This window comes from Mirounga angustirostris, unplaced genomic scaffold (assembly GCF_029215605.1).
Source record: "Mirounga angustirostris isolate CCGP_5_RB_7025 unplaced genomic scaffold, mMirAng1.0.hap1 SCAF_6, whole genome shotgun sequence".
Classification (NCBI taxonomy): domain Eukaryota; kingdom Metazoa; phylum Chordata; class Mammalia; order Carnivora; family Phocidae; genus Mirounga; species Mirounga angustirostris.
In genome coordinates, this window is record NW_026991714.1 from 113,447,382 (window position 1) to 113,474,328 (window position 26,947).

Below are 26,947 nucleotides of genomic sequence, written 5' to 3' on the forward strand. Positions count from 1 at the left end.
CCCCAGCTCCCCGCTGCCCTTGCTAGAGCCCAGGGATGGGGTCATCCACGGGGCTGGTGAGTCACCAGGCAGCCCAGGCTGGTCTGGGAGGTTGGCCACTGTTGCCTGACAGGCCCCACGGGGCCCTGACCCCTGCCCTACCTGGGACGCTGGTAGCAAAGGCGCCTCCCCTGCCTGACCCCCTTTGTCCCAGATGGATCAGACACGACAGGCCGGGGGCCTGAGAGCCCCCAGCCGTGGCGGCCGCTGCGGGTGGGCAGGGCAGCTGATGAATAAGAGGCAGTGATAGATAAGGACGTGCGCAGCCCCCTGCAGCCGCCCTCCCCGGAGGGCAGGGGGCAGGAGGGGAGGGCTGGGCAGCAGGGGCGCAGGGGAGCCGGACCCCCGCTGCCCCGCCCTGGGGGGAAGGTGAGGGCAGGCGCCCTCCCCCCGCCCCGCCCGCCCCGCTGGCCTCGCTCCCAGCAGCCGCCGCATCATCAATATTTCACGGGCGTCAGTAAGAGGCAGCGGGGAAGGCGGCTGCAGCAGCATTCTCGCCCGCTCTAGCCACAGTGCTCGGCAAGCGTCAGCCTCCCTGCCCTGCCCACATGGACGTCTTCAAGAAGGGCTTCTCCATCGCCAAGGAGGGTGTGGTGGGCGCCGTGGAGAAGACCAAGCAGGGGGTGACGGAAGCGGCCGAGAAGACCAAGGAGGGGGTCATGTATGTGGGTGAGTGTGGGCGACGCAGGGCGTGGCAGGGTGCAGCAGCCGGGACGCCGGAGGCGGGGGTGCCCAGTTTCCCGGGGCCAACCTTATCCCCCAGCCCCAGGGAGGCATTTTGGGTGGGCGTGAGGACCTGGCTGTTGAGTCAGGGTCTCCAGGCCCTGGAGCACGCCCATCCCCCTGTACACCACCCATCCAAGCCCCCCAGTGTCTGCTTTGACTTCCTCAGGGCCCCAGGGTCTCTGGGGCAGAACAGCAAGAGGGCACTCAGCCCTCACACACACCTGTTTGTGCACACACACATGCACACACGCACGCGTGTGAGTGCGAGTGCACGGATGCAACCCAGCGTGCCCCACCCCAGCACCACCTGCAGGCCCCTGGACTCAGATGAGAAGCCACGCTGAGCCTGGAGCCTCTGTGGGATGAGCAGGCAGGTGCTCAGCGGCCACGTCCCAGGCCCCCACCCTGTTCCGAGGGAAGGGGTGGGCAAGGGAGAGGAGCCCAAGCCCCAGGGTCCAGGGCAGCCCCGCCACCCCTCAGCCCCTTGGAAGCCGGTGACTCAGCTCTGTCCTGCTGCTCCTTCCGAGGCCCAGGCCTCACCCGGGCAGGTCTGCACCCTACCTCAGGCCTGGTCTCTCTCGCCCTTGTCCTGTCCTGTCCACTTCCCATCCATCCCCTTCCTCCAGACGCAGCCGGAAGCAGCCTTTGAAGGGACTGCTGGCCCCCAGACACCATCCTCACCCCCTACCGACCCCACAGCTTGTCCAGCTGTTCTGTGTGTATCTGCCCTCACCCCCCTCCCCAACACCAGGAGGAGTAGACTGACGCCTCCATTTCCTCCCCAGGAGCCAAGACCAAGGAGAATGTTGTGCAGAGCGTGACCTCAGGTGAGGAGGCCAGGACCAGGGGACATGGGGGCTGGGACCTCCAGGGACTGCAACCTGGTACTGAACACCTGAGCCCAGGGTCCTCCTTACCCCCCAACTGGGAGCCCAAGCTGTACATGGATCCAGACTCCACCAGACCCTGAGGTTAGACCCAGGGTGGGCCCCCTGATTCCTCCATCAGCAACAGGGCTCCCCTGGAGTCAGAGAAAGGGGAGTAGAGCCAGAGTTTTGAGTGTCCTGAGAAAGGGGCTGCTCAGCCTGACTTGGGCAGGCCAGGCCCAGGCGGGGAAGGGGCAGGAGGACCAAGGCCAGCCAGAGTCCTCTTGCAGTGGCTGAGAAGACCAAGGAGCAGGCCAACGCTGTGAGTGAGGCCGTGGTCACCAGCGTCAACACAGTGGCCGTCAAGACGGTGGAGGAGGCCGAGAATATTGCCATCACCTCTGGAGTGGTTCGAAAGGTGAGATTGGGTCCCGGAGAGGCTAGCTACGGAGGAGGCGTTATTGCCTCATGACACATATAAGGAAGCAGAGACTTAGGGACCCATGATGTGTGCTTGGTTTTTCTCACACCCATTAACGCCTAGGATCCTCCCAATGACCCTTGTGAAGGGGGCAGTTTGGGGCCCAACTGGAAAGTGAGGCTCAAAACCACGTCCCCTTGATGCTCAGCATTTGGGAGGCATCACATTTCACTAGTGAAAGCAGGGTCCTGTGGGCCCCCAGTGGTGACAGGCAGCGTCCTAGGCCATAGACATCGGGCTGGAGCTGCCAAGTCACCGCTCACAGGCCTGGTGGCCGGCCTCCCTGCAGGGCCTGGTGGGCTGCCTTCACCTCCCAGGAGGAGCAGGGCAGCAGCGCCCCCTCGTGACAAAGCAGTGAGGGTCCTGACCCCGCCCTCCACCTTCGTGGGTGCTAGCGTGTGCGTGTGCGTGTGTGTGTGCGCGCGCGCGCATGCGCCGGTGGGCTTGCCGCTGCTGGGAGCACGGAGAGCAATAGGGCGCTCCCAGGAGCGGGAGGCCCGTGGGTGAGCTGTCCCAGCACCCACCACAGAGCACGCTCTGCTTGAAGCACGTCACACTTACTAATTCATTTAATTGGCACAAAATCCCCAGAAACAGGGTGTGGAAATGAGGCCCAGAGAGGTTAAGTAAGGTGCCCAAGGTCCCAGGGCAGACTCTGCAGGAGGGTAAGGTAGCGGGTGGGAGCCCGGTTTATATGGGGGGCAGGTACAGGCCGCTCCGGGCCCCCAGCAATGAGGATCCCTGCTTCGGGGAGAGGGTGGGGGGAAGGGGGCCACCTAGGCACCCACTTTCAGCACCAACACAGGGTCCCCATGTCCCTGGGGCGGGCAACTGCTCCCTGTCCTCATTCCCAGCTCTGCCCCTTGCTAGCTGTATGACCTTGGGAAGCTGCTCAACCCCCTGGCACCTCCATTACCTCATCCGTAACATGGAGGGGCTGAGAGGGCCCGTTTCCCGCGACGATGTATGATCCTGCAGGGAAATTGCCCCCCGGGATACCGTTACACCTGGATCATGGGGAGCACCCAACAGAGGCAGGTGACTATATCATCATCATCTGTGCCTCTGGGCAGGACCCATAGGTGCTCCAGGGGACGCCAGGCCCCTCCCTCTCCCACCCCCCAGCAAAAGAGGCGCTGGGGTGGGGCCAGGCTGCCTCTGGGCCTCCGAGAGGGAGTCTGGACACTCCTGTTTGGCCTCGAAGGAGGGCCGGTGAACCCATGGAGTCACCCCAGGTCCTAGGGTGCGGGTGGCTGCCCCAAGGGGACATTTCCTGGTGACACTTAAAAACCAGTCGCACTGCCTCTCCAGTGAACCACGGAAGGATGCAGCACTGCCAGTCTGACAGCTCTTCCATTCCGCTGGCCTCATGCACCTGCCCTGGGGCGGCAGGACTAGGCAGGGAGCCACCTACCCTTTGCCTGGAAGGCCTGCCCCAACTCTAGCTGACACAGTTTGGTGCCCTTTTAAAGCCCCAACCCATCAAGGATGTCCCAGTGGTAGCACGGAGATGGCAGGATCCTCTAGAGGTAGATGCTAGGACTGGGATCCAGGCTGATCATCCAGTCTGGTCCTGCCCACAGCTGTCACTCAACCACCCCCCAGGCAGACCACCTTAGGCAAGTGTTTGGCTGGGGGTAAGGGAGCAGGAGACAGGTAGTGGGGAGGATTGTATAACCCCTACTGACCTCAACCAGACCAGCTTGAGCCCAGAGCCCATCCAGGAGGTAGGGAGAGAGAAAGATGCTACTAGGGATAGGGATGGGCCTGGAGCAAGCCGAACCTGATCCTTACCAACTCCATTGCTTTGAGCTCTGAGGTCTTGAGCTGGATACTTGGCCTCCCTGGCCTCAGGGTCGCTGTACAAACTGATGGCATACCCCTCCACCTAGGGTTATTTGGGAGTTAAGTCGGACAGGGCTGTATGATCATGTGATTTGGGGGCATTGAGGGTGGTGTCACGTCTCAGGCTTCAGGGCCACAGCCCTCCCCCACACCACTGCACCCCACCTCACCAGTCCTCCTTGATGCAGAGGCCCAAACTCAGACTGCCCAGAGACTCTGCATTAGCTTAGGGGGTGTAAAGCGGGGCTCCAGGAGACTTGGTGCCCCCAGAAGGCCTTGCATCATCGGACAGAGCCCCCACTGTGGGCCCTTACATGAGGCTCTGTCACTCCCATGGTCAGACTGGTCCTCACACTTCCTTCACCTCCGGGCCTCTGCTCATCTTTGAGCCAGGTGGGTGAGCCCTGGTTGCAGAGCCGTGGGAGCCTCTGCACACTCCACACCGCCTTGGTCCCCCTTCGCTCCCTCACAGGAGGACCTGGAGCAACCTGCCCCCCCGCAGGAGGACAAGGAGGACAAGGCAGCCAAAGCGGAAGAGGAAGTGGCTGAGGAGGTAGGTGCTGGGCTCCCGGATTCCCCTGGGCAAGCCTGCTTCCCTCCCAGGGACCCAGAGCCCTCAGGGCCGCCTCTTGACCTTCTGCAGCCCCCTCAGCCTGAGTGTGAGGTCCCCTCATGAATGACTCCCTCAGGGTGGAGGGGCAGAGATGACTCCCAGCCCCACCGCCCTTGGGGTGGCCGCTGAGGGTTGGGGCCTGGAGCTGTGTGTGAAAGTCACTCTCTCTCTCTCTCTCCCAGGCCAAGAGTGGAGGAGACTAGAGGGATGCCAGTTGGCCATGGAGGCTTCGAGGAAGAGCCTTCTGCCTGGGACCCCACCCCCACCTGGCACGCAGAGTGCCCAGCCCTGGAGCGCGACCTGGGTTGCCCATGTTCCCATGCCCACACCCGGCCACCCACAGGCCTGCCCTCCTAAGCTGCCTCTGACGCCTTCACCTCCCTCACTCCCTCCCTCGAGGCCTCCGCCCCCAGTCCTTCTGACCTCACAGATGCTGAGGTGAAATTTTGTTTTTAAAGATTCCAAATAAAACTCAAGTCCTCACCCCTGGCCATACCTGCCCAAGCTTCTGCTCTGTGCTGCCTCATCTGGGAACAGGAACCCGGCCAGCCGGCTGGTGGGTCTGGGAAGCAGGTCCGGGGCCAGATACACTTCGGGCAGACCCTAGGCATTTCGAGAACATTCTAAGAGTAGGCACTGCCTTCAGGGAGCCCACACCATTGTCTTTTAACATGGAGAAAGCTGCCCTGCTTTTGGCTCCCCCAGACAACCTCACACCCCTCCCTGGAACAGATGGTAACCTTCAAAGATGTGACGTCTAGACCCATAGCAAGACCTCTTTGAGTCCTCCTCAGGGCAGAAGGACATGACCCCATAGCTCCTCCTGCCTGACCCCACCCGGCTTCAAGCTCCCACCAGCTGGGAGCTGGGCTTTCCTGTCCTTCGCCAGAAGTCCTGTCAAGTGGGCACCTGGGGGGCTCAGTTGGTTAAGCAACTGCCTTCGGCTCAGGTCATGATCCTGGAGTCCCAGGATCGAGTCCCGCATCGGGCTCCCTGCTCAGCGAGGAGCCTGCTTCTCCCTCTGACCCTCCCCCGTCTCATGTACTCTCTCTCATTCTCGCTCTCTCAAGTGAATAAATAAATCTTTAAAAAAAAAAAAAAAAGAAGTCCTGTCAAGTGTCATTAGAAAAGCGGACAGCTGAGATGCAAGAAAGTGAGCCTCCACCTTGAAAGTAGTAAAAATGAGCTCCTCCCAGGCCTGAGTGCTTTACGTAATTTAATCCTCAGAACAAACTGTTGGTATGATCCCAGTTTCCCTGAGAATGAACTGAAGAACAGAGGTTAAATAACTTGTCCAAGGGCACAGAGCAAGGAACCTTGGGGACTGGGCAGAAGCCAAGGTCGCCTGGCTCCAGAGCCACCCAGTTAACTCCCATGCTCTGCTACAGCCCCACTGACTGTGTGGACCCAGGTGCTTACGGCAGAGGCCACCACCCCCGGGATTTCAAAGTAACCTGGGGATCAGGCTGGCAGGTGTCCTACATGAAGGCTATTGGCATCATGCCCTGGGGTCTTGTTCAGAAGTGGTGGAGGGGTTCCTTCCCCTTTGGCACCCAGACAGTTTGGGCTCAGAGCATCTAAGTGACTTGCCCCAAGCCGCCAGCCCTGGGTGTCAGAGCCAGAGCTTGAGTCCGCCCCCGAATTCAGATACTACCGAGACCATCACTTTCCCATCCTGCCTCAGTGGTGGGAGCAGGGGTCAAGGCCAGCCCTGGGGGCTGGGAACCCAGTCAAGCACAGCTGAGCAGGGTTGTATTCCAGCCTGCTGCCCATGGGCATCCACTGCCGAGGAGGCAGAAAGGAACAGGAGACTGCTGGTTCCCCAGGCCCCCAAATCCTGCCACAGGAGGAGTGAAAGGTCTGGAAAAGGTTCAGGGCCGTCAGGGGTGTTAATGCTCCTGGGCCCAGATGCGGGCACACAAGCAGGCCTGTGCATGCCCAGGAGGGGTCCACCTGGGGCCTGGGTGTGCCTGAGAGCTCTTTGGACTGTGAGAGACAGAGAGGAGGAGCGAGTCCCATAAGGTGACAGGGGGAGGAGGACTCCTAGACCCAGCCCCTGCGGACAGTGCATCACCAGACTCCCAGGGCCCTCTGCCTCTGCTGAAGGAACCTGGAAGGGTCCCTGCTGCTCGACTCCCACCCTAGGCACATACTCAGGGCCTGTTCTTGGGGTCAAATGCCAAACATCTAGGTTTGCCCTGTCTGGGAAGCCTGTTCCCACCCCATGGCACCTGCACTGCTCCTAGCCTTCAAAACCCCTACTGGGGCACCTGGGTGGCTCAGTCGTTTAGGCTAGGGGGCCAGCTCTTGATCTCAGGGTTGTGAGTTCAAGCCCTGTGTTGAGCTCCTCGATGGGCATGGAGCCTACATTAAAAAAAAAAAAAAAAAAAAAACCAGACCCTCTATTATGTGCTCTGGGCTCCTGGGGCTACCTTCCCTAGAGGAACAATTGGTCTCTCCCTGTCCCTCTCCTTACCTGAGAAGCCCCAGGTGAATGGCCCCCTGTTGAAGGGACCCCGCTGAGTGTGGGGCATCCTTCAGCCCATTTAACCCTCACAATAGCACTTGGAGATTCTCTTGCCCCCATCCGCCCATCAAGGATGGGGACACTGGGGCTCAGAGAGATGGACTTGCCCTGGGGAGTATGTGACCCCAAGAGGTCTGACTGCAGTGCCTCCTGCTTTAGAGCCACTCAGCTCTCTCTGTCATCACCTGCTTGGGCCCCGCTGTGCCTCGCACAGAGCCTGCTGCCTCCCTGTCTTGTTCTCGCCCACTGGGACCGGCAGCAAATAGCCTTAACAGCCAGCCATGAGCTAACTGCTGTGGTGATCAGACCCTCCTGGCCGAAGAGACTGGTGCTACTGGTGGGAATTCAGGAGGATGTGGGCAAGGCTGGGCTCCCCGGAGTCCCGAGGCAGCAGGAAGGCTGCTTCCACCGCGCCTTTGTGCTCTGGGCTTGGCCGGGCTTCAGGCCAGGAGGAGCGGGCGTGGCGGCCGCTTGGTTCATCGGTGCTTGGTGTCCCCTCCCCCCATCTGAGCTCAGCGCCTGTCCCTTTTACTTGCCCAGAGTTATCTCCATTAATCTATTCTCACTGTGTGCGCGCGCGTGCTTCCAGATAACTCCACGCCGTGGCTGACGCTCCGCGGTTTACCCCCCCGCCCCCTGCCTCTGCCCCCCCCCCCTCCTCCCCCGGACTAGAGGCAGGGTATGGGCCAGCAGAGTGGACCTGGGTAGGCGAGGTCTTCCCAGGGCTCCAGAATCGGGAAGACTCCCACAGAGGCGCAGAGACCGGCCCGGGGCGGCGGGGGGAGAACCAGAGAGTAAGCACTAGAGAGAGGGTCAAGCCGCCGCACCAAAACGCACAAGGGAGTGCGGCGGTGGCCTCCAGGCTCCGCAGGCTGGCTCTGGAGTGGAAGAACGCGGGGCGGGGTGGAGGCCTGACGAGCACACTTGGGTGCCAGGCGGTCATGCCTCTTGGGTCATTTTGCTGTCCTCGGGATTCCTGGCTCCCCGACTGGCGCCTGGGCCTCTAACGCCTCTCCCAGCGCCGCCGGGGTGGTCACCACATCCAGAGCGCGCCCCATCCTGGGAAAGGTGACCTCAGTGGTCTGAGGCTCGGCTACTCCCTTCTTCGCTGTGTGGCCTGGGGAGCGTCCCTGCCCTCTCTGAACCTTGCCCCCCGCCCAACTCGTAGGGGTTTGGTGACCTAAGGTAGGGCTCTCCTTGCCTGGTCTGGGCGCACACAGCGGCCCTCTTGGTTGTCCCCCTCCACTTTGGGCTGCTTCCTCCCCAGAGGCGCTCGCCAGTGACTCGCCCTCTGTGAGAGGGATTTCCTCGACTCTCCCCTCTGCCCCTGCCTGGTCCCAGTAGCATCAGGGCAGCTGGCCAGTCTGCAGTGTCCCGGCCGAGTGTGTGGGGACAGCCACCTTGGCGGTTGTCGGGGCCTTAGGGTTTACAGCCCACCGACGCGGATTCGAGTCCCTGCCTGCCATGTGAGTTTGGGTGAGACCTAACGCGCCCTCTGTGCCTCAGTTTCTTCCTATAAACTGCTAATAACACCCATTTCACGAAGCTGTTGTAAAGATTATACAAGAGGCTGTAAAGCCTTAGGGCAGCGCCTGGCACTAGGTAAATGCTCAGTAAAAGGCCGCTGCTATTATTAATGTCAATTCCAGCCTTGAGATTCTGACCTGGCGCTGACCCAGCGCCCACCGGATCCTCAGGGTCACGGACGAAGGGTCGGGCCGACGGGGAGGGGGGTTTGTGCGCCCCCCTTCTACTCCAGCCCGTCTCTGGACCCCGACCCAACCCCTCTGCAGCCCCTCGCCCCTCTTCAGACCCTGGTGGGGACCGCCGCTTTCTGAACACCGCCCGCCGGAGGCCGGCACGTGCTCTCCGGATGGTGGAGCCTGGAGCAGGGCCGGGTCAGTCCCCGGAGCCGCTCTGCTGGGAAACGCCCCGCGCCCCCCTCTTCCCCGCCCCGCGCTGGGCGGGCCGGCCCCGGGGCGCCTTAAAAACCAGAGCTGGCGCTCTGGTCGCCGCAAGGTGAACCGGATCTAACATCGCTGCGGCTACCCTAGACGACTTCGCAGACTCCCCGCAGCCATGGCCAGCAAGGGCTTGCAGGACCTGAAGCAGCAAGTGCAGGGGACGGCTCAGGAAGCGGGTGAGGAGGGCGCGCGACCTGGGGCACATGCAGGGGCACGCGGCTGGACTCACGGAGGCAGACGCCCCGGGGCTGCGCATCCCGAAAGCTGGTGGGCGGCTCGGGTTCGGGAGGGCCCTCCTCTGAGATGCAGGGACCCGGTTGGACGCCCACCCCACTCAGTCTAGGGGCTGATGCCTTGAGGCAGGTGGGGAACAGCGGTGCCCGAGGGTTCGGGGCCGATTTGGGCATTGCCAGGAGCCAATATGAGGAGGCTGAGCAGGCGGGGACCGGCCCCACCCTGATCCTGAGCGGCCCCCCCTCGGTCCCTTGGGGAGGGTGAAGGTCCACGGAGAGAGCCCGTTGCGGCTGCGCACCCCGAGATGCACCTCTGCCCGCTGGGGTCTCAGAGGCACACTGGACCGGACAGAATGGTGGAAGCGGCTTCCGACCCCTGCCCCACCCCTGAGTTGTTTTGAGCTCCCCCACTTCCCCCACGCCCCCCCCCCCCGAAAAATAATCGTTTCCTTCTAAGTCTTCACCCAGAGGGACTCCCCACCCTCACCCCAGAGGGCAGGTCCGCAGCCTTGTTTCTCCACCTCCAGCTCTTTCCTCCTCAGACCTGAGGTTACCCAGCGGCATGGGGTAGGGTAGACTGGGGCTAGGGAGTGTGAGGAGACCCCTGGGCCCACCAGCTGCAGCTCTTCCAATCCCAGCTTAGCCTCCCTAGGGACTCCAGCTCCCAGTCTGTCCTGCACATATCCCAGTCAACAGACAACAGTCAAACTAACTCCCTCCTTCACCAGTGCCCCAGGGAACTCGGACGGTTGTTCCCCTGAAACTAAAATGCTACCAGGAAGCCTGTCTACAGGCCCCTTCCTTCTGGGCCTCACTTTCCCCATCTGTAGGTTGGATGCAAAGGCTCATTCTGTGGCTCTGACGGGTTCTGTCATATAAGTCCCTGAGGGAGACAGAAAGGTGGGGGGGAGGGGGGGCTTTGTGAGCCACAGACCCAGGGCCTGCCTGAGCCCTCCACACCTCCCTGGCCCAGGGTCTGAGTAAAGCAGGTTCTTTCCTGTTCAGCAGCAAGGATGAGTCAGATCTCTGGAGGCTGGAGCCACTTGTCTGCTCACCCAGCAGGTGGGACCCACTTGAGCCCCTGGAAACCTGTTCACCATAGGCACAAACTCTGGTCCAGAGGACATGGCCTGACCTTAGATGTGTCACCTCCTCTCTGGACTTCACTTCCTAATGCCTTCAGTTGCCCACCCACGGAGGCACTAACATCATGGCTTGTGTGCCTCTGGGATGAGGCACAGGAGAGGGCCTCTTGCCAAAGTGGAGTCCCATGCACTACAGGTGGGAAGCGAGGCATCTGGGCCAGGCTTCTGCAGGAGACATTGTGAAAGGGGGATAGGGTTCCTCCTGGCCCATGCCGGGGAGCAGCAACAGCCCAGATGCCAGCTCCAGCCTCTGTTGGGAGATTTTCTCCGCAATCCTAGAGTTGGGAAGAGAAGCAGGCCAGAGGCGAGGAGCCCAGAGTTATAAATAACTAAGAACACCCTAGAGGCATGGAAAGGGCTCCTGTGCCTCGCTGGCTGGATGGCCTTAGTCCAGCCTTAGTCGAAGGACTTTACTTGGATGGCATTCGTCCCCTGGGGCTGTAGGACAGACTACTCTAGAGAACGGATGGGGGGTAGCAATGGTGGGGCCCCTGTGGTCAGCAGTGTCTCAATAGGGGCTAAAGGCCACATCTCTCTGTTCCAGCGACTGCAGCAGGAGCAACGGCTCAGCAAGTGGTGGATCAGGCCACAGAAGCAGGACAGAAAGGTCTGGTGGGCTGGTGGGCAGGAGGGTGGGCAGCCCCAGCACACTCCCCACCCTATTCAGCCCTCACCCAGAAATGCCCTCTCCTCCGGAGCCCCTCTGCCCACATTGCTTCCTGGGGATGGAGACCCAGGCCAGGCCAACCCTACAGGGCTCTGGTTCCCAGGGCATGGCCCTCATCTGGTTTCTCCTTTCCTTCCCCAGCCGTGGACCAGGTGGCCAAATCCACCCAGGAAACCATCGACAAGACTGCTAACCAGGCCTCTGAGACTTTCTCAGGTCTTGGGAAAAAATTAGGCTTCATGTAATGACAGAAGGGAGACATGGATGACTGCCCTCCAGGCCCTGAGCTCTGGCAGGCCGTTGGCCTGCTGCCTTATTAAAGCACTTGTTCCTAACTTGTGTCCACTTCATACCTCCCCACAAGCTGGGCCCAGCTCTCTCTCACCTGGAGCTGAGCCCCCGTATCCAGAAACCCAGCCCGGACATCCAGAGTTCTGGCATTCCAAATTCTGAAACCCAGACAGACTATTCGAGAATTCTTTTTCCATGTTCTCAACGCAAATCCAGACGCTCCCTTATCCGAAGTTCAAAGAGGTATGTGTGCCTCCCACTCTGTTCAGAAGCCACCGCGTCCCCCATTCCCAAACCGCTCCCCCAGCTCCGGGAACCCCGCCCCTGCTAGGAGACGATGCTGGGTCCCCAGATGCTCGAGGGGCTCAGCTCAGGGTGGGGGCGAGGGGCTCCAAGGGCTGGGGCTTCGGGAACTTCTCCCCGCGACCTGCTCCTGGAGGCTGGGAGCATCGAAACATCCCGGGGCCGGGCGCCTTCGAGGACCTAGGGTGGCCAGGGCTCTCGGGGACGACGCGGAGTCGCAGGAGCGAGACTTCTGTCGCTCCCCACCCGCTGCGGGGCTTTTGTGCGCCGGCCCCACCCGGCGGTGAGTCACCGCGCAAGACCGGGAAGGCTAGAACGCGCCCGGAACAGCCGCGCCCGGCCGGCTGCACTTCAGAGCGTTCCGCGCGGCCGCCGGGGGAGCGGAGCCCCGCCCACGACACGCCCCCCGGGGGAGGAGCAGCGGCGCACCAGGCGGTGCACGTGGGCGTGAAGTCGGGGAACCGGGCAGTGTGCGCGCGCGCGCGACCCCGCCCGCGAGCCCCGTTTCCCGCTTGGGCACAGCAGGACTTTCCGTTCCGGGACGGAGGCCGGCCTTTTGGTCCCACAGGGGCGTAGAGGGACTAGACTTCCCGCAAACTTAGTGCCCCCCCCCAACTCCAGCACGTGTCCACGCACGCGACACCAGCCCTGGGTACGCCCGGCTCCTGGGTGACTCACAGTTGCCACAGGATGAGGCGCGGTCCTGGCGCCAGGGCTGGCGGCCCCCTTCATCCGGACCCCCTGCCACACCGCGGCTGGTGACGCCGGCTGCCCCTTCCCCACCTCCGCGTCTTTGCACGCGTTATTCCCTCCACCCGGGAGGATCTTACTGTCTTGGGACGAGCACATAGGTAGCCAAGCCGTTTCCATTCAAAAATATTGATTACACTTCCCAGTTCTGGGGAAACAAGAGGGAAAAGCGTAGTCTTTCCTTCCCGCGTTGACTCAAGGCCGGCTTCCCGAGGGGTCTTCCACGGCCCTCTGGCGGGGAGCAACGGTCGTGTGGCGCCCCGCTCTGGCCCAGGGCCCTCTGGGGGTGCAGCTCTGCTCAAGTGACCTTTCTCTTCTCCCATCTGGGATCCCTCCCAAGGGTGCGACAGGTCTTCTCCCTCTCACCCTCAGCATCTCCCAGCCTCACCCTAGGGCCAAGCCCTGTTCCATTGTTTTCTTGTTTGCTGACTACCCAAAAGAAGGCCTCACCTAATCTGCAAAATGGGCCAAGGCAGCTCCCTCTGGCCTACAGGGAAGGTCCTCGAAGAGATGACTGGGTAGTGTGGGGGTGCTTCCAGCATCTCCAGGAGCCCCTGCCTCGAGGTGGGTGCCAGGGTCAGGAGACACCATCTTGGGCCACACTAGGGGGAGGCCGGAGGGGCTGGATTGGCAGAGCCCTCACATCTTTTCTGGTGTGCGCCCTTCCGCGGTGACTCAGAGAGTAATCCCCATGGGCCCAGCAATCCCTCTTCACCCACTGCAACTCGGGAAATTGCCTTAGGGATGGGTGTGGGACCCAGGTCTGGCTAAGAAGAGGGGAGATCACATCTGAGGGCCAAGGAACTTCTAGGAAAGATTTTCCATCCTAAAAAAAAAAGAGGGGTACCTGGGTGGCTCAGTCGTTGGGCGTCTGCCTTCGGCTCAGGTCATGATCCCAGGGTCCTGGGATCAAGCCCTGCATCGGGCTCCCTGCTCAGCGGGAAGCCTGCTTCTCCCTCTCCCACTCCCCCGCTTGTGTTCCCTCTCTGGCTGTGTCTCTCTCCGTCAAATAAATAAATAAAATCTTTAAAAAAAAAAAAAAAAAAAGAGAGAGAGAGAGAGACAAATGAAGAGGAAAGAGTCCTCCCTCTTCCACTGGACATTTTGCGGCTGGAAACGATGCTTGGAGCTGTGGTGGCCACTTGTAACCAAAGGAGGAACAAGCTTAAGGAAAAACCAACTTGCTGATGAGGGCAGAGCAGAAATATAGAAAGAACCTGAGTCCCAAGTTACTTTATCCAGTCCCTAAATTAACCAGTCCTTCAGCTGCCACATGCTAGCAATGGATGCAGTTTCCCTCGGTGTTTGAGCCACTGTGAATGAGATTTTCTCTTGCAAACAAAAGCTTCAATCCCCATGTTACCTGGATGCCAGCATCCTGCCGGGCTCACCCACCTCCCCAGCCTCCTCTCTCAACACCCTGTCCCTCTCTGCCTCAGCCACACTGACCTTTTTTCATTCCCCTTGACATCATGCTCCTGCTCACCACAGGGTCTTTGCATGTGCTGTCTTTGCTACCTGGAATGCTCTCCATCCTCCCCCACAAACCATTCTTGTCTAGAGCACCTACTTTTTCATTCTTCAGGTTCCAGCTCCCCTGTCCACCCTCCAACACATACACTCAGAATGGGTCCAGCCACCACTGATACACTGTCACACGTACTCCTTTTCCACAGTTATTCTAATGAGTCCCTTTCCTGTGTGCTTCTCTGTGATGGTTGTCCATGGGGCTGCCACCAAGTCCCTTCTACTGATGAGTGCACACCCAGTGCCAAGAGTGGTGATCTGGAACATCTGCCAAACGAAACAGCCATGACTGTTCTTTGGTTCTCCTACTGGATAACAACGAGTTCACATATTGTCAGATTCACCATGGGTGCCATTATTGGGTGCAGCCCCTTCCACTCTCCTCCTGCCCCATGCAGCTGGCCCTCCCATGGCACCATGCAAATGCTTATTTCTGTGTGCCTCTATTCTCCCCAACATTGTGAGCCCTGGGGATGCGAGTGGAGGCAAGGCCAAGTTGGACTTGGTTTTGCTCCATGACTGGGACACAGTGGGCATAGTACCAGGGGAACCCATGGGAGCCTTTAGGAGCCCAGGCCTGTCTCCATGAGGTTCGTGAAGCTAGTTGAGCCCAGACTGGCTGAAGAGGAGACGGCTGTGGCCACTGTACCTGTTGGGTATTGATCTAGGCTCCAAAGATCAATTCTTCCATTAGCAATTTCCCTAAATAATTCCTGATTCTCCAGATTTCAGTTCCTCAACTAGCCAAACACAAGGTCACTAACATTACATTTTGGTTCCCCTTGGATTCTCAGCTCTGATTCCTGTCAAGTTACAAATTACATAAGAGACAAGAAGCAGAGTTTTCTATTTTCCACATTCTCTCACTCTTTTTTTAAAAAAGATTTATTTATTTATTTTAGAGAGAAAGAGACCTTGCATGTGCCTGAGCAGGGGCAGAAGTAGAGGAAGAGAGAGAGAGGGAGACAGACAGACTCCCTGCTGAGCACAGAGCCCAACACAGAGTTTGATCCCACGACCCTGAGATCAGGACCCTGAGATCAGGACCTGAGCTGAAATCAGGAGTCAGAGGATTAACGGAATGAGCCACTCAGGTGCCCCTATTTTCCACCTTCAACCCCCTTCTCTTTCTCTCTCTCTCAATCTCTCTCTTTCTCTCTCTTTTTTTTTGCTGTTATTTGCCTCATTTCTACTTTTTGAAATATTTACATTCCATTCCTCTGAGCCACACCTTTGTTTTGTCTTAGATCTGCAATTGAAGATATTAAAAGCTCTCTGCCATTCCTTTTGCTAAAATATATATATATATTTTTTTGCTAAAATATTTTTTGCTATCTGTTGGTTGGTTGGAGTTAGTCCTCTAGAAGGTTCCTCAAGAATGAAATATTTACACTGGGATAATTACACACTGGGAAGACATCTGGGATCTGAGCTCATAATTGCTATAGCTAGGCCCCGTGGGTTATTGCAATGGGTCCATGAAGATTCATCGTGTTCTATTTTTGTGTATGGCATTTTCTATTTTTAAAAAGTTAAAAAGTTAAAAAGTTAAAATAAAAACTTTATTATTCTTATTTAATTAAATAATTTTATTTAGTTAAATAATTTAAATTTTAATTTAGCTAAATATGCTACTATTAATTCCTCCTTTCTAGTCATTGTACTGTGGTTGTGTGAGATGCAAACATCCATCAGGGAAGGCTGGGTGAGCAAGATACAAAAATTTTATTGCTTTTACAACTCAATGTTAATTGAGAGAGAAACCTACCCTATTCATCGTAAAGCCCTTGTATTCATGACATTGGAGGCTGGTAAGGAATCCGAAGTTCAAATCTGAAGTAGAATTTCCCAGGCATCAGTGGGACATTCTTATGGAGAGGGTCAGGGCCCGGGATTCACACAGGCTCTTCTGCTCAGGAGGCTGCCCTTCTTTCTCATACAAGTGTTGGACTCACCTTCATAGCTGTGACCCCTCTGCCTCTTAGAACCAAACCGACTTCAAGAAGTTTCTCTAGGCAGCCTTCTTTTCCCAGTCATGGGCTCCAGGGGTTGAGCCCTTGCCTTCCCAAGGGCTCTCTCCTCTCTTGGAAGGTGGTCCTCTTCTGGAGTAAATCCCTGCAGTTCCTTGGGCTTATTCCGCTTCTTTCATCACCTCCTCAGGTTCTGAGTTCTGTCCCAAAGAGTTCTCATTCGGAGGGTCCTCTCGTCCTGGGAATGAGTGTTGCTGGCAATGTCTGAGATGCCTGCCACTGGGCCCTCCCCATCCCCCACTCTTTTGCACTGGCCTGTCTTCCCACATTGGTTCCACCGGGCTCACCTGCTTCTGCATTTGCATGGTTTCCCAGTCTCCTAGTTTCTCTGAAGTTAAGTTTGATGTGTGTGTGTTGGTGATGGGCTGCCTTTGTCCTCCTCCATGTAGTTTCAAGAAGGAGAAATGGGACTATTTAGAATTCAGCTGCTGCTTTATTCCCAGCAGACCCAGAAGTCTGGCAGGCTGAGCTGGTGTTATGTTTACAGAAAATCCGCATCCACTTTCCACTTGCTCATCCCTGCCCTCACCCTGGGAGCGGGCGCTCATGAACTGCATCACCACAGCTCCCTCGCCCTCAGCCCCAGTTAGGTTCAGCCAATGGGGGAGATACCAGGAGAGCAGAGAGGGAGAGGAGAGGTATTTATTCCTCCTGCACCCTCCTTGCTTGGCATGGTTTGGCATGGCCGTATTCCTCTGCTGCTGATCCTGTCTGATGACCTCCTAAAGCCACGCTCTCCTCCGCGTCTGTGCGGGCTCTCCTTTGCCCCTCCCAGGCCCAGGGATGTAACCACTCTCACTATTACTGGTCCCTAGGAACCTTGCCATCCTTTACTGGTTCTCTTAAATCTGCCCACAGGTTTGTGGGCATCAGGTATCCCTTTGATGTGCCCTCTGATTTCCACCAGAACCCTGACCGACCCCCAGGGATGTGTAATGTTGACATGCTGAGGAAGTCCTCCTCTCCTGGTCCACAGACCGTCCCCAGGAGTCTGGATTTGGTTCCCTGTGGCTGGGAGGGGTCAGAGTGTGCAAGCTCTGTGGGCTCAGACTCTACTGGGAGCTCAAATCCATGAAGCAGAAGGAGGACAGGCAGTCATAACACTTGACATTCATGACATCCGCAGTTCAGATCACACGAGAACTTGTCCTGCTTTAGACACAAGACAGCTCCGAGTATTTGAGTACTTAAAATAAACATTCTTTATTTTTATTTTTCAGAACTGGTAATTGCTAAGTTGGAAAATTGTTGTTTGAAAACTTGGCTCTCCGTGACTTGGTGACACAGCCCAGGTGGTCCTTTGCCAAACTGGGTCGTTGAGCAGATTCCACTTGGAGGATTAGTCGGCTCCTCCGAAGGCCTGATGGTCCTGCCCCAATGGCTGGACTTGATCTTCTGACTCAGGACAGGCTGACACAGGTGCCTGTGTTCAAGGGCTGCTCCACGGGGGCCCAGTGTGAGCCAGGCCTCTTCCAAGATGGGATCGTTCTCACCTGAGTCATCTTCAACCGCACGCAGGCAGTAACGTCGTTCCTGACAGTGGAAGAAAAGTGTATCCATGGGGCACTTGAGTGGCTCAGATGGTTGGGCGTCCGCCTTCGGCTCGGGTCATGATCCCAGGGGCCTGGGATCGAGCCCTGCATCGGGCTCCCTGCTCCGCGGGAAGCCTGCTTCTCCCTCTCCCGCTCCCCCTGCTTGTGTTCCTGCTCTCGCTGTGTTTCTCTCTGTCAAATAAATAAATAAAATCTTTAAAAAGGGAAAGAAAAGTGTATCCAGAGGCTGTACTGGGCTGAGCTCTGGACTGGCACTGGGACCAGAGTTCTGCCGAGGGGCTGAGCCCTAGCGAGGGCCTCTTGAGGGGCTAGTGAGCTCCTGAGGAGAGAGGGAGGAGTGTCCTAGGATGGGCACTGGTGGGGAGGGGTCTGTGGGGTCTGGAAGCCATCCCAGAAATGTGGAGTGACACCACCATCCTGTCAGGGAGGAGGCATAGCGAGGACCCCTGTGGGGCTGGGGGACACACACAACCTCAGAAGAAGGGACTTTGATGGATCCAGGGAAGTTCCTGTGGGTCTCTCAGCCCAATTCCCACCAGCTTCGTCCTGGTAGCACCCCCTTGCCCACACCGCCCCCCCCTCCCCGCTGCCAGAGCAGAACACTCTGGTATTTGGCTGTGATAAGGGGAGAACGGAGTCTTGTGGACCTACTTAAGCTCCAGAGCCCCTCACTTCACAGCCTCCTCTGAGTCCATAAGGTCACACAGAGCCGTCTGTAACACTTGCAAGAGTAGTAGTATTGTATTCTTTCCCTCAAAGAGGGCCTTTCCAAATTGTTTCAGACCCGACCGCTCCTGCCAGTGGAGAATGACACGAGTGGTGCTGTGGCCCTGTGACCCAGGGTTTCTGCTGCCACAGTGCCCCCCTCCCCCCTCCCCCAGGGCGGGGGGGGGTAGCCACAGCTTGAGGCCTCCTAACACCAGTCAGGAGTGTGGGAGAGCCTCAGCGCTGTAGCCCCCAGGCTGTGAGGGCCCCTGGTCGGGTAAACACTAATTAGGGCTCACCACCCCCTCCCGAGCAGCTCCGAGGGCTGAGAGAGCAGGTACGCGGGGAGGCGGCCTCAGACTCCTGCCCTAGGCCTGGATGGCATGAACAGGGACTTGGGAGGACCTTTCTTCCGTGACTCCCAGCCAGTGGGGTCACGCTCCCCAGCTCCGCCCCTGCTACTCTTTGACCCACCCGCTGGTCAGTCAGGGCTCACTGCCAAGCAGCCCCTCCCTGGCACATCACTGACAAAGGGGAGGGAATACAAGTTTACCAAGAGCTTGCACACATGATCCCACCGACTCTCAGTGACATGGCCAGGGAGGCATGGCTGTCCCCATTTTATAGATGAGGAAACTGAGGCTCAGGTTGGGCTAGTGACTAAGGGATGCAGCATGTGGCACGTGGCTTGAGGCATCTCTCTCCATCCTGAATAACTAGGGAGGCAGCCTGGCCCCTTAAGCCTGTGATGCGTCAGGGGCTGGTGGAGTGGCTTTCTGGAATTTTGGCTAGGGCCACCAGACACACCTCCCGTGGTGGTGGTGAGGTCCTCCTCCTCCATCTACTCCTCTAGGGCCTCCTGGGGGGCACTGGGCCTCTCCAAGAAGCCAGACCCCAGGGTGCAGCGATGGCTGGGCTCCCTCCTGGGCTGGTTGCTCCTGTGCAGGGCCGTCCAGGTGCTCAGGTGCTCCTGTGAGTGAGAAGCGGCTGACTGCAAATCAGGGGTGACTGGGTTTCTGGTTAATGCTGTGTCCTCCTCAGCCTTGGGCAAGGTACCACGATGAGGCCCCCACCCCTCAAATTTCCAGTGAAAACTGCAGAGACGCTGCAGAGCTGAGATCCTGGGGTCCAATAGCCCCCACTCCACTTGTGTTCCTGGCCTGAGGGGCCATCCAGGTCCCCAGGCCCCCAGACCCTCAAGCCCCTACCTAAGTAGCCCCCCTGGGGATCCTGAACAGCAGGCTGGAAGTCCTAGGCCTTGTCTGGGTGTGCACTCGTGCCCGGGCTGTGGGGAGCTTGAAGCCCAGGGGGCTGGCAGGGCTCCCCAATTGCCTCTCATCCATAAGGCAGTCAGGCCTCCTGCTTTGCGGGAGGGCCACGTCCCAGAGCTGACTTCTCTCTCCAGTCCCTGACCCTCACCGGGGCCCAGAATACGGCGTGTGGGGGTCTCATACTGCCAGAGGGGCAAGGCTGGAGTCACAGCATTGGGGCGGCCCCACCCAACCTCTTCCTCCTGCCGCCGCCTACGCTGACTCACCACCTATCTCCTACTTGGCTGAGGCGGGGGCCGTGCTCCAGAGCCCAGGCAGGCATCAGAGGCATCTATAAAAGGACACTGCACCAGGCCCCAGCATCCTGCTTGCTTGCCACCTGTCACCACACGATGCTGGGAGGCCTGGGGAAACTTGCTGCTGAGGGCCTGGCCCACCGCACCGAGAAGGCCACCGAGGAAGCTGGTAAGTACCCCAAGGCTCCTTTCCAGCTGGGCCCTTCTCCTAAGGCTGGGGGGCTGGGGGCAGACTCAGTGGGGCCTGCTGGAAGCTGATCCCAGCAGATTGGAGGTAGGCCTTGGCCTCTTGAGGAACCCTGGCCGATCAGCCCCACAAGGACAGAATGGAAGTGAGGGGTATGGAAGCTGAGGAGGGCAGCTTGGGTGGAGTCATGAGGGGTCCAGTGCCCCTAACAGGCCTCTCTGGGTCAGACCCATGTCTGGGGTCTGTGACTGAGGGCAGGAGGGACTCCAGCTCTGAAGAGGCCCCTGGGGGCAGGAGGAGAGCCCAGGTGCTTGGGTGAGCCTTGGGTGGCTAGAATCCTTCCCTCTGGAAACCCGGGAGCCCTGTATCAAAACAGCCTATTCTGAATATCCTCTACAGAAAAAGGAAAAATGGATTTTTATTTTTACCATCACTTCAGAGCTTCAAAGATTTCTTCACTAAGGAACCACCAAGTCTGATTCTGTTCAAAGTCAGCAACCACCCTCCCCACCGGGTTTATCTAAAGGACATTTTGAATTTCTTCAAAGTCCTCAGAAACCCTTTTTTGTGTGCAGACACCCGCAACTGTATGCAGGAGGCTAGTCCAGGTCCCACCAGGCGTTTTGTGAACCCCAGCTCGCGTCCGAGTTAGCTGCTCGGTTCTGCCTGGCTGGCTGCCGCGCACACGTCTGTCTGTCATCGGTTAACCTGCGGCTGGTGTTCCCTGCCCCCCTTCACCTTCCACTGGTCCTGAGCTCCGTCTCATCCCCTGTCCACGGGTGAGGGAACCAAGCAGCACAGAGTGGAGATAGAATCAGAATCAGTTCTTCTGACTCCAGAATCTTCTGGTTCTAGCCACTGCCACCCAAACTTCAGACAACTCCAAGGTGGTCAGAGAGTTCCCTCCTGTTGGAGGAATCGCTCCGGGGCCTTGGTCTTGCTGTAGGAGGTTTTGGCACTTGGCCACCTGCTGCAGCCTCCATCGGGCTGAGGCCGGCCAGCAGCATACTTGAGAGGTGCCCGGATCTGGGAGACAGACCCCGCCTTGGCCCCAGGCCCCAGCCGGCAGGAGGGCCTGCTCATCTGAATTCCAGGCCTCGCCAGGCCAGGCCAAGGGGCATGGAGAACCCTGTGCCCTTGTCTGGCTCACTCAGCTTGTCTCCCAGAGCCAGGCCCCCCGGGAGTCTCGGGAGTAAGCCAGCTGGGGCTCCTTCTCATGGGCTGCCTCGACCTCCCCGGGGTGGCGTCCAGGATTTATCCCGAGCTGTCTGGGCCCCACCTTGAGGAGAAGCTGGCTTGCACAGTGCTCTCACTTGGGCTCCTCATCTTCGCAGTTCATGCCGTGGAAGGGGTGGTCAAGGAGGTGGTGGAGCACGCCAAGGAGGCTGGAGAGAAAGGTACGGCTGAGGTTGGGGCCGGGGGAGGGGGGAGGGAGAGAAGCTAGATGCTGGGAGCGGCCATTCTTTGCCTAACCAGGTCAAACCCTGACCTTGATGTTGCATCCTTTCAGGGGGTGTGCAATCACCAACACTCATCAGAGACCACAGACGGCACTTTGCTAAAGCAAGATCCATCCAGACAGTCCTTTCTGTGGGATGTTAAGGTGGTGTCACAAACGACTATGTGGCACCAGGCTCGGACAAAAAACCATTTCAGACATAAAATTCTCTCTTTATATAAATATACATTCACATAAATACTTCCATGCGTGTGCGGATGCTGTAGCACAGCGATGTAAAAGTACCTCTTCCCTTGAGGAGAGCCAATGTTCTCTCACTCAGAATTGCAGAAACGCAAGTTGTGGAGGGAAATAAAACCACCCTTGAAGGCATTCCTCCAGGAGCCCCACTGCCCTCTGTCCCCTCGGGGCTCCTCCAGGGCACGATCCAGTAGGACCACCACAGCCCACAGGCCACTCTGCGTGACACTGGCCCTACCAGCTGGAAATTTTTACTTAGCTCACAGGACATTATTCTTCTTTCTTCCTGACAGCCATTGCCGATGCCTTAAAGAAGGCCCATGATACAGGGGACAAGGTGGTGAAGGAAGTCACTGAGACGGTGACCAACACAGTCACAAATGCTGTCACCCATGCAGCGGAAGGCCTGGGCAAACTGGGACAGTGAGCACGTCCGCCTCCAGGGGACTCTTCCCGAATCTCAATAAAAAGCTGTGAAATGTGTACACTGAGCCCTGGATTTTTTCCTGTTTGGATGGAGACACTGCCTGTGTCCCGAGTGTCCCCTCTGCAGGGGCAGGGGACCTGCATGTTGGCAGCTTCTGGGGGTCAGGAGGTCCCTGGGATTGATCAGCTGTGCTGCCCTCACATTAAGATTTCTCACATCATAAAAATAAATAAATAAAAAAAATAAAAAATAAAAAATAAAAATAAAAAAATAATAAAAAATTTAAAATAAATAAAAATAAAAATAAAAAATAAAAAATAAAGATTTCTCACATCAGCAAGGAGCTCTGGAAGGATTGTTAGTGTCTGTGCTGCATTTCATAAAGGGTTATTTTCCCAGACACTATATATATAGCTTTCAGACACCTCAGTGCTTCCAGGACATCCCAAGGGAGGAACATAATTCGGCTCACACGTTCTTTGGGTTTTCCTTGAAATGTTCTTATAGGCGTCAGGGAAGATCACGGGCCGACCTGACTGAGAGTGTAGCTGGGCGGGCTCAGGCAGTTTGAGACTCTTCACATTCTGAAAGGGACTTTAGAGAAGCATTTGAGCTGGACAGCCACAGAATCAGGTCAAGTAGTAACTGAGACCACTGCTTATTGGCTGTGGAAGCCACTGTTGGATCTTTCCCCAGAGACTTATCAGGCCTGATTGCTGGCCGTGGCCAAGAACGCCTGGCCTCTTCTCCTTCCTGCCATCAGGGGTCAGCACCATAAAGTTAAACATATGTGTAAGCGGCATTTAGCTTAACATTTTGGATTTTTAAAAAGGGAATGATTCTTAAAGAAGAAGCATTGCCTATTTATCTGGCTGGAAGCTACTTGTTCTTCGCAGAAATGAGAAGGTGTTTTGTTTTGTTTTGTTTTAATTTGATTTCATTTTATTATGTAAGAAAAGGTGTTTGAAGGAGCATGTCAGTTGGTCACCACATTTCTGGCTTTTTTAAAGTGGCTTCCCAAGTCTTGAACAGCCCAGGAATATCCAGTGTCCTGGCTTGGGACGTTTGCCACTGTCCAGCTCTGGACTCTATATCGTGGTTGGTTCCTGGAGACTTTTGAATTCCCCCAGTCTAAACCCTAGCTCAAAAAAAGTGGGAGCACTGTGGACGGCAGAGTAAACTGGAGCCCTCTTTGGACAGCAATTCCTTTTACCAAGACCTTATTTTTCCGGTGTGCACAGGTACACACAGATGTCTAGAGGGTGAACACACAGATTCATCATGGCCTGTTTGTAATAGCAAGAGTTGGAAACATCCTAGCGTGCCAGTCAGAAATCACTCGGATGGCAAGTTCTGCTCTGCTTAGTAGGTTTGACACCTAATTTAGCGTTGACACCTCTTACTTCTAGTGTATTGTAAACCATATCCCAGCTTGAAAAATGGGACCTGCGCCTAGATAGCCATCAAAAGGGACTGGCTGGAAGCTGGTTAACTGGTTAACTGGTTAACATCAAAAGGGACTGGTTAACAATTGTATGAAATGGAATACCCCATGACTATCAAGAAGAATGAGGAAAATGTACATACGCCATATGGGAACACATCCAAATGAATTATAAGTTACGGAAAATACGTATGTAGGAAGAGTTCATTTTTGTAAAGCAAACTCATACTTGTGGAAGAAGAGAAAAAAACGGTAGCACGTATATAGCAGATATGTTAATCGTGTTCATCTCAGTGCCCGTGGGAATATGAAAGATCTTCATTTTCTTTTTCTTTAATATTTTACTTATTTGTCAGAGACAGAGAGAGCACAAGCAGGGGGAGCGGCAGGCAGAGGGAGAAGCAGGCTCCCCGATGAGCAAGGGGCCCGATATGGGGCTTGATCCCAGGACCCTGGGATCATGACTTCAGCCAAAGACAGACGCTTAACCGACTGAGCCACCCAGGCATCCCGAGAGATCTTCATTTTCTACGCGACACAGTTCCATGATGCTTGAATTTAAGAGAAAACCAACACAGATTTTTAAATGTTGTTGAGGCAGGCACATATTAGCTTATTCAAGATCATTTGCTGGTTAAGTGCTCTCAAAGTTTATTGGCTTGCAAACCTTGTTATTACTACTTGGCGACAAGATAAGTGAAGAATAGAGCATTTAGAAACTTTTACAAAAATTTGACATTGCCTGGACCTCCAGGAGTGTGCTTAGCAGACGATGCTTATTGAACAGGATAGAGACCAGCTCTGGGTTGTTGAACTTGCATGGCAAGTTGTATGTGAACTAGTCACATGAAGTAGGACTACATACCATGATGTATTAGATTAACAAACAAATTGGTCCTTTGCCACAGAGAGCTGGAGAAGTACTGCCCATGGTTCCTTAACGTCACCTTGCAATGTGCTGTTCTAGAATAAGTACTTCTATCTCTCACTTTCTCTTTACTGTGTGTTGTACAATAGTGGTAAAACATCAGCCTCAGACAAGCTCTAAATGTGTTATAAAAAGCAATAGACAGGGGCGCCTGGGTGGCTCAGTTGGTTGGACGACTGCCTTCGGCTCAGGTCATGATCCTGTAGTCCCTGGATCGAGTCCCACATCGGGCTCCCTACTCGGCAGGGAGTCTGCTTCTCCCTCTGACCCTCCCCCCTCTCATGTGCTCTCTCTCTCTAAAATAAATAAATAAAAAATCTTTAAAAAAAAAAAAAAAAGCAATAGACAGTGACGTCCAAGCAACTGGTGGAGCAGGGACTTCCAAAAATTCCCTCCTCCATAAAAGTAATGAGAAAACTGGCAAAAATATAGTCAGAATCAACTATTTTTTCCAGAATTCTTAACCAAAGGTTTACAGCAATCAAGGAGCATTTATGTAAAACAAATTAAAAACAAACAACATCTTCTTAAGAATGGCAAGCTCTGTGATGTTTTTAACTTACCCTATTCTATGCCCCACCCCTCGGGTACCTTCTTCAGCTCCATTGCAGCCTTGAAAACCAATAGCCTAGCAGTTACTGGAAAGAGCTGAACAGGGTTGGAGTTCCTTCCAAGCCTCATTCCCAGAAAACTGTGATTATTTCACCTGACTGGTTGTTCCTAGGAAGACCCCATTGCAAGCCTGCCTTTATTTGTCGCAACTAGGAGCTCACCTAATGTAAACAGCTTTTTACCTGGGGCTGTTTGTCACAAAACAATTAGAGGCAATTTTTTAAAAAAGATTTTATTTATTTATTTGTCAGAGAGAAAGAGAGCACACAAGCAGTGGGAGCAGCAGTCAGAGGGAGAAGCAGGCTCCCCGCTGAGCAGGGAGCCTGATGCAGGACTCGATCCCAGGACCCTGGGATCATGACCGGAGCCGAAGGCAGATGCCTAACCCACTAAGCTACCCAGGCATTCCCTAGAGGCAATTTTTTAAGCTGGTGGCTGCATTAAAGTGGTGGATAACAGTTTGGGAAATCAATAGGCTAACCAAAGCAAAGACCTTAAAAGGAAAAACTGGGGAATGAAATGTTCCTAGGGACTTTGAAAATTCCATATATTCCTGGGAATCTAGAAGGCCATACACATGTGTAGGGCTGTGCATGTGCTCATTAAAGACTGGAGAAAGCTTGAAGCTCTCACCTCTAAACAACCTTGAGGCTCTGTGCAAGCAGGAAGTGAAAACCAGCTGAGTGTTGAAGGTGAGGCCCAACCTGCACAGAGAGTTCTCTGGCAAAGATGGGAGACCTATTGGTTCTGGATACTTAAAAGAAATCTCTGTCCAGTCATTAGCTAACCACTAAGCTACCTGAGGAGAAACTTCAATGGCAAACACAACAAAGAAAACAAACTACAGAATTAGTTCAGAAAAGTCACTAAACAAACACTCAACAACAAAAAGCAACAAGATATCTGGGGGGAGGGGTGTGGAATCTGATTTCAGAGTTGCCACGTTATATTATTCAACATGTCTAGTTTTCAGAAAAAAAAGATGTGCAAGGAAAGACATGATGGCTCATTTAAGGGGGGAAAATGGAAACTATGTCTAGGTAAGCCCAAATAGTGGACTTATCAAAGACTTTATTTTTTTTCCCCAAAGACTTTAAATCAATTATTCTAAACATGTTCAAAGAGCTAAAGGAAACCACATCTACAGAATTAAAGTGTAAGATCAATACCAAATAGAGATTACACTTCATGAAGGGACAGAAATTATAGAAAAAAATGAAATAGATATTCTAAAGTTGAAAGTACAACTGAAATAAAACATGCATTAGAGGGCTCAACAGCAGATGTGAGCAGGCGCATGAAAGAATCTGTGAACTTGAAGATATGTCAAATGAGATTATCCAACCTGAGGAACAGAAAGCAAACAAATGAACAAAAATAAAGAGGATTAGAGATGCATGTGTCACTGTGCACCATGGGGGTACCAGAGGGAGAGGAGAGAAAGAGACAGGAAGAGTATTTGAAGAAATATTGGTTGAAAACAAATTTGATGAAAATGTAATAAACCTATACTTCCAAGAAGTTCAATGAACTCCAAGTAGGAAGACTCAAATAGATGCACACCAGGCATATCCCAATCAGACTGTTCAAATCCGAAGACAAAACGAGAATCTTGAAACAGAAAAATAAGTCATCACGTAAAAGGGAGGTTCAATGAGATTAACAGGTGACTTCTCATCAGAAACCAGAGGCCAGAAGCAGGAGGATCACCTACTCAAAGTGCCAAGAGAGCCGGTCAACCAGGAGTTCTAATATCCAGCAACCACAGCATTTTCTCTTCACATGGGCACAGTCCGCTTAACGCACTGGATCACCACT

General features: G+C 55.5%; 3 protein-coding genes and 1 long non-coding RNA gene across 6 annotated transcripts; all 4 read left to right on the forward strand.

Annotated features, from left to right (window-relative positions):
- The first annotated feature begins 195 nt into the window (after nucleotides 1–195).
- Nucleotides 196–5,063, forward strand: SNCG (synuclein gamma). Of its 3 annotated transcripts, none has more exons than XM_045878256.3 (5): nucleotides 196–708; nucleotides 1,551–1,592; nucleotides 1,922–2,049; nucleotides 4,351–4,510; nucleotides 4,753–5,063. In XM_045878256.3, exons 1-4 carry the CDS (start codon nucleotides 588–590, stop codon nucleotides 4,504–4,506), a joined length of 447 nt encoding a protein of 148 aa, XP_045734212.1. In that variant the 5' UTR covers nucleotides 196–587; the 3' UTR covers nucleotides 4,507–4,510; nucleotides 4,753–5,063. The 3 variants fall into 3 exon arrangements, with proteins under 3 accessions (XP_045734212.1, XP_045734215.1, XP_045734213.1); XM_045878257.3 differs by having other exon boundaries at nucleotides 217–708; nucleotides 4,430–4,510; XM_045878259.3 differs by lacking the exons at nucleotides 4,351–4,510; nucleotides 4,753–5,063 and adding an exon at nucleotides 2,983–4,329 and having other exon boundaries at nucleotides 199–708.
- A 4,009-nt stretch (nucleotides 5,064–9,072) lies between these two features.
- On the forward strand, nucleotides 9,073–11,441 carry ADIRF (adipogenesis regulatory factor). The gene is made up of 3 exons (XM_045878260.1): nucleotides 9,073–9,237; nucleotides 10,984–11,046; nucleotides 11,248–11,441. The coding sequence occupies exons 1-3, from the start codon at nucleotides 9,177–9,179 to the stop codon at nucleotides 11,349–11,351; spliced, it is 228 nt and encodes a 75-aa protein (XP_045734216.1). The 5' UTR covers nucleotides 9,073–9,176; the 3' UTR covers nucleotides 11,352–11,441.
- Nucleotides 11,442–11,646: 205 nt separating this feature from the next.
- Nucleotides 11,647–17,773, forward strand: LOC135364782 (uncharacterized). Its single transcript, XR_010412497.1, has 2 exons — nucleotides 11,647–15,071; nucleotides 17,228–17,773. It is a non-coding gene; the product is annotated as an uncharacterized LOC135364782 (long non-coding RNA).
- Nucleotides 17,774–19,827: 2,054 nt separating this feature from the next.
- FAM25A (family with sequence similarity 25 member A) lies at nucleotides 19,828–22,543 on the forward strand. Its single transcript, XM_045876246.3, has 3 exons — nucleotides 19,828–20,001; nucleotides 21,354–21,416; nucleotides 22,012–22,543. The coding sequence occupies exons 1-3, from the start codon at nucleotides 19,929–19,931 to the stop codon at nucleotides 22,143–22,145; spliced, it is 270 nt and encodes an 89-aa protein (XP_045732202.1). The 5' UTR covers nucleotides 19,828–19,928; the 3' UTR covers nucleotides 22,146–22,543.
- Nucleotides 22,544–26,947: the final 4,404 nt, after the last annotated feature.